Source organism: Schistocerca serialis, chromosome 9, assembly GCF_023864345.2.
Source record: "Schistocerca serialis cubense isolate TAMUIC-IGC-003099 chromosome 9, iqSchSeri2.2, whole genome shotgun sequence".
Taxonomy (NCBI): Eukaryota; Metazoa; Arthropoda; class Insecta; order Orthoptera; family Acrididae; genus Schistocerca; species Schistocerca serialis.
The window spans coordinates 248,663,147-248,681,042 of record NC_064646.1 but is presented as its reverse complement, the minus strand read 5'-3'; the positions used below and the strand labels follow the sequence as shown (position 1 = coordinate 248,681,042).

Sequence of the window (17,896 nt, the reverse complement as noted above, 5' to 3'; positions counted from 1 at the left end):
CAAAAATTGATTATTTTAGGACACTCCTCAGAGACATTCACTGGACTGATGTTTACAGTGCTCATGGCATGAATGAAAAATATAACATTTTTGCTAATAAAGTGCTTACCTTATTTGAACACTGCTTTCCCCCAAAACTTACCAAGGTTAGAGCAAAGTCTACAAAGAAGCCATGGATTACTCGAGGAATAGGGGTATCTTGTAAAACAAAAAGAAAACTGTATCTGTCAATCCGAAACATTTCCAATGTTGATGCTATAGCACATTATAAGAAATACTGCAAAATATTAAAGACTGTAATACGGATGTCAAAGCAAATATATTACAAGGAAAAGATAGTCATATCAGATAACAAAATAAAGACAATATGGGATATAGTGAAGGAGGAGACCGGTAGAACCAGACATGAAGAGGAACAAATAGCATTAAGAGTAAATGATGCATTGGTGACAGATGTGTATAGTGTTGCAGAACTTTTTAACAAACATTTTATAACTGTTACTGAAAAGATGGGGTTGTCAGGTTCGGTAGATGCTGCTATGGATTACCTTAGACCAGACATTTCAAGTAACTTCCATAATATGAATTTGACCCTCACTACCCCAACAGAAATAATGTCCATCATAAAATCTTTAAAATCAAAAACATCTAGTGGGTATGATGAAATATCAACAAAGTTAATTAAAGAATGTGATTCTGAGCTAAGTAACATATTAAGCTATCTGTGTAACCAGTCGTTTATCAGTGGAATATTTCCTGAATGGCTGAAATATGCTGAAGTTAAGCCACTGTTTAAGAAGGGAGATAAAGAAATAGCATCAAATTTCCGTCCAATTTCACTGTTGCCAGCATTCTCAAAAATTTTCGAAAAAGTAATGTACAGTCGTCTTTATAACCATCTTATCTCAAATAACATACTGTCAAAGTCACAGTTTGGATTTCTAAAAGGTTCTGATATTGAGAAGGCTATCTACACTTACAGTGAAAATGTACTTAATTCATTAGACAAAAAATTGCAGGCAACTGGTATATTTTGTGATCTGTCAAAGGCATTTGACTGTGTAAATCACAATATCCTTTTAAGTAAACTAGAATATTATAGTGTAACAGGAAATGCTGCAAAATGGTTCAAATCTTATATCTCTGGCAGGAAACAAAGGGTGTTATTAGGAAAGAGACATGTATCAAGCTATAAGGCATCATCCAACTGGGAACTAATTACATGTGGGGTCCCACAAGGTTCCATTTTGGGGCCCTTACTTTTTCTTGTGTATATCAATGACCTTTCATCAGTAACATTACCAGATGCCAAGTTTGTTTTGTTTGCTGATGATACAAACATTGCAATAAATAGCAAATCAAGTGTAGTCTTAGAAAGATCAGCCAATAAAATATTTGTAGACATTAATCACTGGTTCCTAGCCAATTCTTTGTCACTAAACTTTGAAAAAACACACTACATGCAGTTCAGAACTTGTAAGGGGTGTCCCAAGAGTATATGTCTAACATATGATGACAAGAAGATAGAAGAAGTGGACGGTGTTAAATTCTTGGGATTACAGCTTGATAATAAATTCAACTGGGAGGAGCACACCACAGAACTGCTGAAGCGTCTTAACAAATCTCTGTTTGCAATGCGAATTTTGTCAGACATAGGGGATATAAAAATGAAAAAGCTGGCATACTATGCTTACTTTCATTCCATAATGTCATATGGGATTATTTTCTGGGGTAATTCATCAAGCCAAGCTAAAGTTTTCCGGGCACAAAAACGTGCAGTAAGAATTATATGTGGTGTGAACTCAAGAACATCCTGCAGAAGCCTGTTTAGGGAACTAGGGATACTAACTACAGCTTCCCAATATATTTATTCCTTAATGAAATTTGTCATTAAAAATATATCACTTTTTCAAACCAATAGCTCAATTCATGGAATCAATACTAGAAATAAGAATAATCTTCACAAGGATTTAAAGTCACTTAGTCTTGTACAAAAAGGTGTGCATTATTCAGGAACACACATTTTCAATAACTTGCCAGCAGCCATAAAAAGCTTAACAACCAATGACATTCAGTTTAAGAGAAGCCTAAAGGATTTATTGGTGGCCAACTCCTTCTACTCCATTGATGAATTTCTGAGGAAAACCAACTGATTTGTATATAAGTACAACATATCTTCTGCACAATTTCAGTGCAGTAATGTGTTCACTGAAAATTTGTGTGTGTGTGTGTGTGTGTGTGTGTGTGTGTAAGTATAATCTAACTTCTGCACCATTTCAGTGCAGTAATGTGTTCATTGTAAATAAGTATTACAGTAGTTGTATTACATGTTTCTTACCTTATAAATAAATAAAAAACTTTTTTATTTTAAATTCAGTGCAATAGTATTCGTAAAATGACTCTTAGTGTTCATTAAAAAATGACGATCATTCCACTTGGGACCTGTGGAATGGTACATTAGCTTATTTGTTTTAGTTTAAATATTTGTCATGTATTGTTGTTTTTCTGACATGTTCCACATCCTGGAGGACCTCCTCACTACGGATCAATTGGAATGAAAGTAAATCTAATCTAATCTAATCTAAAGCTGTAAAGAATAGGTCCAAAGTGGCAATGGCTCATGGTTATCAGACATCTCTCATCATGACACGGAACTTAATGTTCAGTGTATCAAATAGAATATTATTCTAAGAAGGTCAAGAATGAATGGCACTGACTGACACTACATACTTGACCACTGGCCTTGTAAATCTGTAGTGTTTTTAGAATAAGAACCAAGACCAAACCCTTTAATGTCACACATCAAAAACCAGTGTAAGAGTAACAAATTAAAAATCTCCAAACAAAGCAATCAGATTTGGGACTGATGGTAATGCACATAGGCTCCTACTCTTGGATAAAACATTATCCAAGAGTAGGAGCCTATGTGCATCTTTTTTTTTGCCATTAAATATGGTTCCTCAATATGGTACAGGTCATTTCACGCTAATGTAGATATAGCCCTCAATGACATCTATAGGATGATTATTGGGCTTGACGACTACTCCAACATATAAACTTTCTTATTTGGCTGTAACACTATTGAGTGGTGTTGGCTCATATCAGTAGTGGTTTTCCACTATTGTCTGTGGTAGTTACCAGCAACGGGTTCTGCTGCATCCCAAGATATGGCACAACTTGTCTGCTTGTGAGGCTTTTACAGGGATCACTGTACAGGCTGGAACTGATTCTGTTTTGATGTTCATACTGGAGCAGATTGGCAAAGTAGTGTCTGCCAAGTGTCACGTGCCAGGGCTGTGCAGACTCCTATAGTCTGGGAGACGAGTCTTTGGTATTGACAGCTCGGTAGCGTCTTTCCGTTGCCTAGCGACTGCAGGCAGGCAGCCAATGACGGCCTGACTTTGAGCGGGTAGCAAGGGCCACGTTGCCGCTCTGAAACCCGGTCGCGTGCGCTTATGAAACTTACCAGTGTCTCGCGTGCAGGCGGTGCGGTCGTTCGTCGTTTCTCTGAAGTTGAATTCGCAGTTTATTTCGTTTTTGTTGTTTTTAGTGTTTCTTTGTTTATGTTTCATTGTAAACAATGTCTAGTGTGGCGGGTAGTACCAGCCCAACACAAGAAGTGAAACGGAGGAAGAAAAGTGTGCTACACACCCAGGCCCGTGAATTCGTGTGCTCTGTGAGGGATTACTTTGAGAAAGAAAAGGACAAAGGTGGGCCCTTAATTCCTGTTGTTCAGGTTGTGAAGAGAACTGCAGCAGCATTGAAAATAAGTAAGAACACTGTTGTAAAGATAGGGAAAGAACAGTATAGTGTAGATTGTGATAAGAGTGGCACAACAAAGCTGCACACACCAGGAAAGAAGCGACTGAGAAATAAGCAGGTGACAGCTTTGGACGATTTTCAGAAAGACGCTATTCGTCGTCATATATACAGCTATTATAAGAGAAGGGAACACCCCACTCTATCTAAATTACAGGTGTCACTTCAGAAAGACGATCTTTTTAAAGGGAGCAAATTTTCATTGCGTACAGTGTTGAAAGACATAGGCTTTAACAGACGCAAAATATTAATGGAAAGGACAGATGTAGTTGCATGGCGGTGCATATTTCTGCGCAGAATCATGGGTGTGGAATTCGAAAGTATAGTGTGGTTAGATGAAACTTGGGTCAATGCCAGCCATTCTTTACGTAGAGGCTGGAATGATGGAACGCCCGAGGGGACAATGGCAGTGTCTGTTGGCAAAGGAGGGCGTATTATTGTCTTACATGCAGGAACATCGAAAGGTTTTGTGCCAAACTGCTTGAAAATGTTTCCGTCAAAAAAGACGGGAGATTACCATGAAGAAATGAACAGTGTAGTGTTTCAAGAATGGTTCGAGACATCGCTTATGACGAATCTGACAAGTCCATCAGTGATTGTTATGGACAATGCGCCTTATCATTCCGTTGTTCACGATAAGGCACCAACCTTGGCAACAAAAAAAGACGATATCATTCAGTGGTTGAAACGGCGAAAAGTAGATTTCAGAGAAGATTTAAGGAAGGCGGAACTGCTCGAAATTGTGGCACAAAAGAAACCCCAATTTCCAACATATGTAATTGACGAGATTGCTAAAAGGCATGGGCATGAAATCATTCGGCTTCCTCCATACCACTGTCACTTCAATGCAATTGAAGGAGTGTGGGCGCAGATAAAAAATTACATTGCTGCAAACAATAAAAAATTCACGATCTCTGAAGTGGAAACTCTCCTTCCAGCAGCTATCAATAAAGTGACAAGCAAGACGTGGGCTAAAATTGTAAACAGCACTGCAAGTGCCATCAGAGAGGCGCCCAAAACCGAAGGGGTTGTGGAAGAATGCATCGAAAATTTAATTATACATCTGGGAGAGAGCAGTGATAGTTCGAGTAGTGCTGAGGAAGACAATGTCAAATCAGATTCTGACAGTGACGTGAGTGGTGTTTTTCCATTACAGTAACTACAACGTATTCAGGAATGTAAGGAGGGAGTTTGCTATCGATCTACAACCAGATCATCATATTGTGAGTACTTTCTTCAGATTATAACTCTTAATACACTGACCAATTATTCTGTAGCTTGTAGTAGAACAAATTAATAATGCTAATACTTAACAATGGAAACCAAAACTGCTAATGTTCAACAACTTGCGAAAATAGTTTTCATTTCAGTTGTGAAGTTTAACAAATAACTTTATTATGTTTCAGCATCTTAGATACTTGTACTAAATAGCTCTTATCAGTTTTCGAGTTAATATATTTCAAGCATCAACTTTAAATAAATTCACGCGTACCAATACGACTTGTATTTTGTCTCGCTTTTATTTCTGCTGCTAGAGAATGCGTGTAGCAGACAGGGCACCGCATGCTGTGAGCCACGTTCGGCAACAGCGCCGTCTGCCCGCCGGAACTGTCAGTACCAATCACTCGTCTCACGGACTATAAGAGGAAGCATACATGCTTGCAAAAATCTGTAGGACTTCTAGAGCTCTGGTTAGGGGCAGGCAGAGGCTGGATGACTGAGGAACTTGCTGCTGCCAACTTTTTCCCATGCATCAGCTACCATCAATAGGGAAATTAAAATTGGTGAGCATATTTCTGAACATCTAACTCTGTGTTTTGACACTCATACTGACCGGTTTTGCATGGACTGTCATGCAGTATCAGTTGCTACAATGCCTGTTCTGTATTTTAGAGTTGGACAAACTGATTAACTGCGATTGCGGTCTTTCTCGGCATATTCCACAGATGAATTCTTCTTGAGTTATCAGCCAAGTGGTGGCTGATAACCCGAGATGAATTTATCAGCTGATTAACTTTAACTTACTTTTTCCTAAAGCTCAAAATTGTAATTTTATTAATTTTGCTAGATGTTTTTCCTATGGGTTAATCACCATATTGATTGTATTAGTTAATATAAAGCATGTTTATCAATGTTTTACTAATTTTAGATATTTGGGGGGCTTAAGAGCACATGAAGGTGTTTGCCTTGGCTTTCTTTTTGGGTGCAAAATTGTTGTGTGTAGGTCTTAATGATTTTTTTTTTAGTTTTACAATATGCCAGTTACTGTGAGAACTTAGTCAGGGACTCAGGCAAGGTATACATCCAATACTGATGACAGGGGCTACCACCTAGTTGTATAGTTTATCCAATCTGCTGTAAAAGTATTTAGTGTCTCTTTCGCACAGTGTTTTTTTATTATAAGCCTTTTGGCAACTCTTAATGATTCTTATCTTATTAATGCTGTACTGGCCAGAGTAAATAAATTTTTGGTTTCTCTTGGGGAATGATGTTTTTTCTTGGCCTGGCAACTTCCACTCCCAGCTCCTCATTCCCAATTTTCCAATCATCAATCTCTGTGTGTTGTGATATGGCTGCTAATAAGGAGAGGCTTAAATTTGAGCTGGACAGAACCCATTGTATGAGCAATCCCTCCTCAACTTCCTTCAACTGTCTAAAGAGGTTACCAAGTTACCTGAAAAAGAAATGCCACAAAGGTGGAAGGAGAAGATGTCTCACTTCTACATATGTATTGAAGAAGCCAAAAGGCCATGTCCTGGATATAAGAAGAGCTGGATAGTATAAAGGTGCTGCATAGACTAGAGGAGTGAAAAGATCTACAGAAAACAACACAATGTGGCATCACATTTAGTGAAGTCAAGCATTATTGTCAACAATAAAAGTAACTACTCAGATCCTTCTGCACTGAAGCAAGGTGATGTGGTATTCCCACTTAAACTCGATCTTGTCACTCAATCTTGTCATAAAAAAGTGGTAAGAGAAACCAAACAAGCAACAAATGGGAACATCACAAAATTAAATATACTGGACTTTGCAGATGACAATTTTAACAGGAAAAAAGTGGTGAAATTACAACACTGTTCAAGAAACTAAATGAAATCACTATGAAAATAGATTTAAAATTTAATGAGGAAAAGACAGAATACACTATCATACAAAGGGACAACATGACTAAAGAATATGATGATATTTACATAAAAATCTACACTCTGAAGAACAATCCCAACTTCAAATGCCTTACTGCAATAGGGAACAAGTCAATAATCAAATTAGACTATAGAATATGAACAAACTGTACTTTCCCTTCAAAACCTTCTATCCTCCAAATCCATGACCAGAAGAACCAAGCTGAAGCTCTAAACACATTTGCTGTATGCAGCTGAAACTTAGAGCATAACCAAAAAAGAGATGATCACCAGCTCTCTGTCTTCAAATATGATATACAGGAAAAAAAGACAGAGCAAGCAACACACAGACAGGTTTGGAGATCCAATGAAGAACTGCTTAAGCTACCGTATTTACGTGAATCTAAGCCGCACTTTTTTCCCCTTTTTGTAATCCAAAAAACCGCCTGTGGCTTAGAATCGAGTGCAAAGTAAGCGGAAGTTCTGAAAAATGTTGGTAGGTGCTGCCACAACCAACTTCTGCCATCGAATATATGTAGCGCTACAACAGGCATGTTTTGCAGGCACAAAGATAAATACTGGCGCCAAAACCTCTTCATCAGTAAATAAATTTAAAAAAAAGGTGGAAAACGAGTTTTTTTTTCTCCGCCCCGAGTTTCGACCACTGCACTTTCATACATTATCCAACGAAGTAAATAGAAATTTCGTATTGTTCATCTTCTAGCAGCAGTTCAATGTACTACGAAAATCCGACTGGCAAGACTGTTTGGGATGTTTGTCAATAAGGGAAACTCTACGTCCTCAATTTTTTCCTACCTTTGAGAAGAGATGGTTGCTACTAGGAACTTTTATGAATTGTGAATCACATGCAGTATTCTCTTCACCATAAGAATAATACGAATATAAACATTTTGCCATGTATTTTTTCGTGTTTTCTGCTGTCTCATTTAAATCCTGTCTGCCTAATAAACTACAAAACTAGAGCGAGACAACAGCAAACGCGGAAGAATACACATATCATGTTATGTTTATATTCGTATTATTCTTATGCCTAACAGTGATACAATCAGAAACGAAGCACAGCAATTGACTAGATTTTTAAATCTAAGATGACTAATTTCTGTGCAGAATATAATGTACTAAAGAGGCGTCTGCAAAGATTTTCAAACGGAGAAAAATGTTCGCTAAACTCTCGTTCAGAACATCTTCCATCATATGCAGTCTATTATTTGGTTTTTGTTGATCATTATCAAAGAAAGCAGCAGTGTAAGTAACCATGCACAAGAGCAAGCCATGCCGCGAGCGGCGACAGGCTGTAAACACTCATTATCAGAATGTGACAAACAATGCATGACACAGTACAGTAATGCATTTTCAGCTTAGAGTGACATAAACACATAACAGCACTTATCAGATCAAAGAAAAATAAGCAATCAATTCAAACCAGACGAAGCACGTGAAAAAGGAAGGGTACCCGTATAAATACGGACGGAGCGCCTGACGCATAGCAATGGCTACCTGGTTAAGCTTAACTGCTAAGCTTATGACTCGAACCAAACTACTGTAGCTGTTTCGTCATTCATTCGACCTAAATTGTGTCTCATATTATAATGGACCAATTTTGTTTCGATTTGGAGGTGCGGCCTAAAACTTTTATCTCCCCTTGAATTTCGAGTCTCAAATTTCAGGTGCGGCTTAGAATCGGGAAAATTTTTTTCCTTGATTTCGAGTCTCATTTTTCAGGTGCGGCTTAGATTCGAGTGCGGCTTAGATTCGAGTAAATACGGTAGCTGGATGAGCTCTTGGTAGTGATCAATGCAAAAGCAAGACAATTGAATGGGCAGGCTATGTTTTCAGAATGGTAGAATAATCGGTCAGATGTATGACAGGAAGATGGAATTCTCCACACCACTGTATTATCAAGAAGTACGTGACCTCAGACTGCAGACTGATGGGTATCACTGGGTGGAAAGGAGCAGTGCGAACGAGAGAAAACAGAAGACAGAAATTGAGAATGGCATGGGATTGTTACATTTCACAGAAGTCAATGAAGTGAGTGAGTATGATCTGCAACCTACCAGAAGTGCCTTAGTTGCAATATTAGAAGCGTGTGTAACATAAAGAGTGAAGTTAAAACATAATTATAGTAGGAAAGTTCTGGCAGAATGCAAATATTTTAGGAGTGATGGAGGCCACTCGTCAAAAAGCAGAAGTGTTGAGTCCTTGAGAAAACACAGAAAAAAGAAAGAAAACTTGCTAGCTTTTGGAATAAATAATTTCAAGCTAGAGTACACATATTGCTCCTACATAGCACCTTCTGGACGCACAGTGTCAGGATGGCAGTTCAGGAGGTGGACTAAGGTGGGGTGGAGTGGAAAGAGGGGAAGACAGGCAGAAGACAGGAAGAGGAGTTGGGTTGGGTAGCTAATGATTTGGAGGAAGACAGATGGCCCGCTGGCTAGGAATGCAGGTGGGACAGGTGTCAGGTTCACAGGCTAGCCATGTGGACATGAGTGTTGGAGCCAGTGGGGAGTGGCACACAATGAAGGTGACATAGACACATGAATTGGGAAGGGGTGAGAGAACAGAGGAAGGGAAAACTGTTGGGTGGAGGGTGTGGAAATAGTTGGTTAACAGAGAGGGTTGCAGCAGAGCAACAGATGTCTTGCAAGGATAATTCCCATCTGTGTGGTTTAGAGGAACTGGTAGAGGAGAGAAGGATCCAGATCACCCAGATTGTCAGGCAGCCACTGAAACTGAGCATTTTGAGCTCAGCTGCATGTTGTGCCAATGGCTCGTCACTTTGTTCTTGGGCACAGTTTGATGGTGGGCAGTCTTTCTGGTAGGCAGCTGGTTTGTTGTTATAGAGTAATAGAAAGCTGTGCATTGATTGCAGCAGAATTGGTGTATACATGGCTGCTTTCACAGGTGGTCCAGCCTTTCATGGGTTAGGGACTGGAGTAGGAAGTGCTGGGAGGGTGGACTGGGCATGTTTGCACCTGGCTCTACCACAGGGGTATGATCCCTAGGACAAGCGGTTGATGGTAGGAGTGGCATCAGGATGGACTAGGATATTACGTAGATTAGGTGGGCGATGGAGCAGCACTTTGGGAGGGGTGGAAAGTAATTTAGGTAGGATGTCCCTCATATCAGAACATGATGAAAGATAATCAAAGCCCTGGCAAAGAATATGGTTCAGCTGCTCCAGTCCATGACGATACTGGGTGATGAGGTGGGTGCTCGTTTGCAGCTGATTCTTTGTTGGAGGAGGGGATGGGAGATTAGGGGTATGTGGGGATATGGCACAGAAAATCTGTTTGCAAGCTATGTCTGAGGGATAGTGCCTGCCTGTGAAGGCCTTCATGAGACCTCCAACATACTGTGCAATGGAGTTCTTGCTGTAGATAAGCCATCCCCAGGTGACCACAGTGCATGGAAGGGATTTTTTAGCATTGGAAGGATGACAGCTGTCAAAATGTATGTGCTGGTGGTTAGTGGGTTTGATATGAAAGAAGTGTGGATGTAACCATCCAACAGGTGGATGCGAACGTTGTGGAAGGTGGCATGCTGAGTTGAGGAGGACCAGTTGAAATGGATGGGACAGAAGCTGTAGAGCTTGTGAAGGAATGAGGATAGGGTGTCTTAGCCCTGAGAGATCATTAACATATCATTAACGAACTTGAACAGACAAGGTATTTGGAAATTTGAGAGGCAAGGAAAGTTTCCTCTAGATGGACCGTGAAAAGGTTGGTATAGGAGGTGCCACATAGGCCTCTCTGGGTGTGCAATGGACTTGATTACATACCTTCTCCACAGAGGTGAAATATTTGTGTGTCTGGATATAGCTGGGAAGGTGTATGAGGAATGATGTAGTGGATGTGGAGTCTGAAGGACATTGGAAGAGAGTGTTTGATAACAGGAAGGCCATGGGCCTGGGAAATGTTGATGTATAAGAAGATGGTATCAACAGTGAGGGATCCAGGAGGTAAAGGGGTGAGCAAGGTGGATAGTCAGTGATGGAAGTGGTTAGTAACTTTAATGTGAGAGGCTAGGTTTCAGGCAATGAGTTGGAGATGATCAACAAAAGTGGAAAACTCTCAGTAGGAGCACAATAACCAGCTACAATGGATCATCCCAGATTGTTGGGTTTATAGATTTTAGAGAGGATGTAGAGGTTAGATTTACAGGTTGTTGTTTGTGTGAAGAGGAATATGGACTTGGGGGAAGGTCCTGGGAGGGGTCTAAGGATTTTAATAGGTTTTGAATGTTATGTTGGACTTCTGGGATGGAATAACTGTGGCAGAGTTTGTATGTGGAGGGGTCAGGCAGTTGGCAGAAGCCTTCTGATTCATCACAACAGTGGAGGAGCCCTTGTCTGCAGAGAGAATGATCTTATCAGGATCTGTTTTGAGATTGTGTTTTAGTGTCTTTTCTGCTGCTGAAACATTAGGAAGCATCCTGGGGAAGAATGGTGAGGTCAAGTTAGAGGTAAAGAACTCCTGGAAGGTGACCAGGAAGTGGTTATGTAGGTGGGGGTGGAGGAGGGTCATGGTTGGATGGTGGCATAGACTGGGAGAGGCAAGATTCAATGTTGAGATTAGGTTGGTTCTGGTTGTAGGGATTTGTGGCAAAGAAGTGTTTAACTGTAGGCATCAGGAGAAGGAGTTAGGTCTTTGACAAGTCCAACATGATTAAACTTTTGTGTGGGACTGACAGTGAGGCCTTTGGAAATGACTGGAACTTCTGTGGTATTGAGGCGTTTGGCCAAAAGGTTGACAACAGTGTTTTGGGTTTGTTTGGGTTCTGGATTTTGTAGAGTGTTGGGAAAAGTTGGGAGGTTGCAGCAAATTGAAAAGGTCAACTAAGTGTGGTCATGAGAAGTTGAGGGTGTTCACTGTGAGTTTGATGGGTGTTGCTGGATAGTGGTGCTCCAAGGTGGGATAGGATGTCAACAGGATGGACAATTTGTGGAGGTGGTGTCTGCAAAGCTCTTCCGGGTGTCATACGGCAATGGTTTCAGTTTTACAGATAGGGTGTATGTGATTAGGAATGCATAGCAATATTGTCTTAAAGAGAGAGAGCAGAGGTATTTTGGGAAGCCTAAGTCATGGAGGTGTGTTTCTGTACAACCAGGTTTAGTGGTATGTGAAAAGGTGGAAGTCATTATGAAAGGAGGGGATGGATACAAAAATTGGAATTTTTATGGTTATGACATTGGAGGGCTGTGGTTTTCATAGAATAAGCAGCATTTGAGGAACAGGTTGTGGGACTGGGTTTTAACTGGGGAAAGGGATGCTGTCCTGCATGGATCCTGATGGGTCTATTTGGGCTAGCTCTGACACCAATACCCACATGCCTAGGCTATGCAGCTTCCACCCCTACCACATGCATTCCTAACCAATAAACTCTTGCCTGCCTCCAAGCTACTAGCTACCCACCCCCCAACCACTCTTCCTGCCCCCCCCCCCCCCCCCCGTACCCAATTCACCTGACAAAAACGCCCACCCCACCTTCGCCCACTTGCCGCATTGCAATCCTGGGATTATGCACCCAGTCAGCACTACGTAGAAAGTATTCTTTCTTTTCTGTGTATCTCTTATGATGACGCATGATGCAATGACACTTTTTGGCGAGTGGTCTCCTATGCTGCTAAAGTATTTGCAAAGTTAAAACACAACATGTGATTTTATGCTTAAATTTACATTATTAAACATTTTATGTTTTTGACTTGTAAATAACACTATTTTCACGAGCTGCAACATGGTTGCGAATGGAACAGTGATCTGAAAATCTAGAGTAAATTTATTTTATTTCACGTCTATGGTCACAAACTTGTAGGTCCTCAGACTACCAGTTTCAGGCAGCAATGACCATAAAACAGATCTGAAGATGGTCATCGCTGACCAAAACCGGTAGTCTGAAGACCTACAAGTTAGTGACAATAGACATGAAATAAAAGAAAATTAACACTACTATCGCTGCAATGACTTGATACCTTCAATAATCAGTGGCCTGTTTACCTACCACAAGATTCTCTAAACATATGCTGCACTACCTGTAACAAGAGTTTCTCAGCAAGAACATGTTCCATATTTTAAAAGAAACAAAATATACCAGACAGTCCAGATATGAGTGGAGCAGACAGCAGGGCCAGTAATCCTGCACGATTTTCATCCCAGATACCAGGTAGCCGTGATACATGTGGCTTACGATAACAATCAATGTACACATCCATCTGTGTCACACCAGCATTTCGCCAACTATATTCCTGCAACATTAATGTCAAATTCTGCATTATTCAAAGTAATATGCATTACAAGCAGCATTGTTACTTACAACATATCAACAGATACTTTTTCTAGCACAGATGTATGGCAATTTATACTAAATGCAACAATTTGTATTGCATTTTTTCCCCTCTCACTCCTCGAAAATTGCGCTGTGTAAAAAAAATACTGAAGTCATTGTATAGTCCAACCAAGTGAAGTGGTTACCTGCAGCAACAACAGTGCTTGGTTGGCCGAAATTTCGCCAGAGTGACCCAAATAACCAATAAAGAACTGGAAAAGTGTGCACAATAAACAAAAATATGAAATGCGTGCGAACACACACACACACACACACACACACACACACACACACACACACACACACACAGGGAGGGCGGTAGGGGGGCAGGACTGTTGCTTCATCACTGGTGTTTGTGTGCAGTCCGCACAGCATGCGGAATAATAGTAAAATGTTCTGTGCTGCTATGATACTGACGGACAAGCTCTTGTCAACATGCTATCAGGAAAGACAGTGTAATGGTGAGAAGTAGGCTTCTGAATTGGAATACAGGTCTTCAAGTGTTGAGCATTTCAGTGTTTATTTCTGGCTCCAGGGAGTCAGTTGGAGCCCAAGCCACAGAACTGTATTTTGGTTGGAAACCTAGAGGAAGAGGAGGAGGAGGGAGGAGGAGTTAATTTGTAATTATAAATTTTGACAAACAATTTTTTTTCTGGCTTTTGGAAGGAAAATAAAGAAGCTACCATATTTACCCGAATCTAAGCCACACCTGAGACACAACACTTCATATTCCAGAAAAAAAAGTATCTGAATCTAATGTGCATCCAAAAAATGAGACTCAAGACTAAGGGGGGAGGGGGGGGGCAGGGAAGTTGTAGGCCAGTTCTTCAAAATCAAAACAAAGTTGGTTCATTCTCACATGATGTACGTATTAGATAGCTACAGTAGTTGAGTTCAAGTCATAAGCTTAGCAGTCAAGCTTAAGATACCTTCACACTGAAAACCAACTCCAACAAACAAAAACATACAACTGTTTTAAGTTTGGCAAACTTATAACAACTGTTGAAAACAGTTTCAAATTCTTGTAAACACATGTTCGGCATTTTTATTTTTTGTTACAGGAAAGCAATGGAAATGGATTCTGACTGTGAAGATTTTGCTCTTTCAGAGTACATGAAGAACCCATGCAGGATGGCAAGAGAAAGCCAACCAGGACAGAATGTTTCATTACTGAAGATCTTGTGCTAGAAGAATTGTGGAGAATTTTTTTGGAATATTGTAAGAAATTTTTCAGTGTCTTAGAACAACTATGCACTTAAGGCCTGAAAAAAGCAAAATTAATGACTTCTGCAACTGTGTATATGCACAGTTTTCTTAGAAAAAATAAAGAAAGTGCCACAGTTTACTCACAAAGTGGAAGTTTTTATGTAGAAGATCCAGAAACAGGCAGGGTTTTGGATGACAGTCAGAGGACGTCTCAGCAAAATAAATTTCTTCAGAGAAAGGGAGGCAACGCAGGAAGAACCGCAAAGAAAAGGGATGAATTTGCAATCTATTTTGTTTCGGATGTTGGTAAAGAGAAATGGCAAGAGAAATATGAATAAATAAATAACAAGTGAAAAGACAAATGCCAAACAAACCTCTTATAGCTTTAGTTATTAACAATGTAAGCCATTAATTTACAAACTACTTTGCATCAGATGTTGACAAAATGATACGACAAGAGAAATAAATAAATATCAGGTGAAAATACAGTTGTAATTACAAAATTTCCAACAGCTTCAGTTACACTAGTGAATTACATTTTACTTACGATTGTAAACATTTTTCCCCCTAGCTTGTTCACGTCTTCCGTATAATTCAAATGCTCTCAAAATATACATTTTGGAACGTAGATCTCAGCTATGCCAGACCCACTTTTAATTTGGCCATTTTACAATACTCACAATGGTATTGTGTTTTTCATATTTGTCCATTTCCTTTCACACTCCACAAGAAGGACTCCAATTTTATCCAAAACTTCTTTCAACAAATATTTCCTTTTATATCTGTCTGTATATGCAGAATCAGAAGGATCCTATAGAGGTTTCCTCATTTCAGTTTCTAACAAAAGGCTGACTTGTTGGATCTGTTGACAATTTGTGAGTTGCCATTGTCGAAAGAAACACAGCAGATGAAGAAAGAAATGCAGCAGAAGGCACGGAAAATGCGCATGCGCAAGTCACACAACTCTGCCATGTTTTTGCTCACTGACCATAAACTACAACCTCGAGACAAAACTTCTCTCAACTAGTCGTTCAGACTCGTGACTCCAAACAACTATTGACAACACTTGGATACTAAGTTAAACTTCGAGTTGAAAACAGTTGTCAACCAAGTTTGATGGACTTGTTTTCAGTGTGAAGGTACCTTTAAACGAAGTTACTCTGTAAGTCAATTTTCTCTTTCAAACATTTAAAACCACATGATTTTATTGTCATAGAAGAGTTAAAAATCAATGCTAGAAATCAATCGTTGTGCTCCATCCCTTACTGTATCACTATTCAGCATTAGAATACAAATTAAACACTACATGATGTGTTCTTCTGCATTGACTGTTGTCTCACTTGAGTTTGTTAGGTGCACAGGCATTAAATGAGATAACAGCTAATACAGAAGAATATATGGCATTATGTTTACATTTGTATTATTCTTATGGCAAAGAGCATACGTGATTTCAAGATTCATAGGAAACGTCTCTTGTCACTGGCAGTAAAACATCACGGAGGTGAAAAAAGAAAGGTGTTGTCATTATGTCACAAACTTACATAGCTCAAAAAATTATGTTCACCATATTCATACATCCATGGTTCACCATGGTGATACTTCCCCGTGAAGTCACTCTAATGTGCCCATGCCCAGTTTCGACCACGTTGGATGCTTTGATTGTGTGAAGATGTAGTTGTTTCATCAAAAATGCAGCTTGTATTGTTTACAGGTGTACTAATCGAGCTGATTATAATCTAAAGTTTAAAGGAATCACATTTCATTTGAAAATGGAGCTGTTCAAACAATACAGGGTGTACATAAAGTCCGGGAACACTTTCAATTATTTATTGCACACGAACCAAACATTGTACAGATATCATACATATGTCATTTTGAAGAGAAACCCTGAAAGTTTGGTAATTTGCCGATAGTTAGTGCTAGTTGCAAACACGGTGACTTCAGGTGCAGAGTGAGCTTTCTGTGTATCAAACAAGTGTGCTACAGCTGTTCAACAGATGTTTAGAACCAAGTACGGTAAGAAGCCACCAGCAAGGAAAGCCATTCACCACTGGCACAAAAAATTCATTACAACGGGTTGCTTGTGCCCGGCAAAGAGAAGCAGACATCCCAGTGTGAGTGAAGTGAATGTGGAGCACGTACGAGAGACATTAATAAGGAGGGCAAAGAAGTCAGTGTGTTGTCCATCCAGTGAACTCGAAATGGCTCCAATGACAGTGTGGAAAGTACTGCGACAGAAGCTGTCTATGAAACCATTCAAATTGGAGCTAGTGCAGAAGCTCAGTGACGACGACAAAGGCAAGTATTTTGAGTTCTGTTCGCAGTTGCAACAACTGAATAAGGATGGGGACGGCATTGTTGAGCACTTAATTTTTAGCGATGAAACCACTTTTCACACTAATGGAAAAGCAAACAGGCATAACTGTCGAATCTGGCGTACAAGGCATCCACACAAGTGCACTGAATTTGAGCGTGATCCCCCAAAAGTAAATGTTTTTTGTGTCTTGTCACATCGAAAACTGTAAGGGCCATTCTTCTTCACTGCTGGGAGCACTGTCACTGGATATTCCTACTTGGACATGTAGCAGCAATGGTTGATGCCTCAAATGCAATTGGACTCTCAGTTCATCTTTCAGCTCCATCGTGAAGTTCATGGGTACCTGAACATGGAGCTGCAACATCGATGGATCAGCTGTGTTACAGAAGGGGACAGCTGTTCCATGAAATGGCCTCCCCGGTCACCAGCTCTCACTCCATGTGACTTTTTTCTGTGAGGACACATTGGAGATCTACCATGTGATGTAGCAGAGCTCCGCGGAGAATACAGGAAGCAACTGCCACAGTCAACATCGCCATGCTGGGACAGGTATGGCAAGAATTTGATTACTGTATTGACATCTGCTGGGTCACTCATGGTTCACATATCGAATGTTTGTAAAAAAATGTTTCAGAGTTTCTCTTCAAAATGCAATATGCATGATATCTGTGCAATGTTTAGTTCTTGTGCAATAAATAACTGAAAGTGTCCTGGACTTTATGTACACCCTGTATTTGTATACATGAATTATGGTTGCTCTGTTTACTTTTATTGTAGTAGTTTATGAGGGCTGTTCAATAAAGAATGATCATAATTTTTTTTTGACAACATACCTTTACTCATCCTCATAATTTTGATGGTCCTTCTCAAAGCAGTCTCCTGTGAATGTGAGGCACTTGTCCCGGCATTTCTGTCAGTCTTCAAACACATGCTGGAAACCATTTTTTGATAGGTCCTTCAAAATCACCTCTGCAGCCTTCACCACTGCTTCTGACGATTGATAATGCCTCCCATGAAGGCGTTTCTTCATGTTATGGAATAGGCAAAAGTCACATGGGGCTAAATCCGATCCGGACTATAG

The 17,896-nt window shown here is 40.0% G+C and overlaps 1 protein-coding gene across 1 annotated transcript in view; it reads right to left on the bottom strand.

The window, feature by feature from the left end:
- LOC126418594 (carboxypeptidase D-like) overlaps positions 1-17,896 on the bottom strand; it is a 261,509-nt gene that overhangs the window by 20,480 nt on the left and 223,133 nt on the right. The window contains exon 24 of the mRNA XM_050085427.1: positions 13,059-13,212. Within this exon, the coding sequence (XP_049941384.1) occupies positions 13,059-13,212 (154 nt within the window). The remainder of the gene's footprint in view (positions 1-13,058; positions 13,213-17,896) is intronic.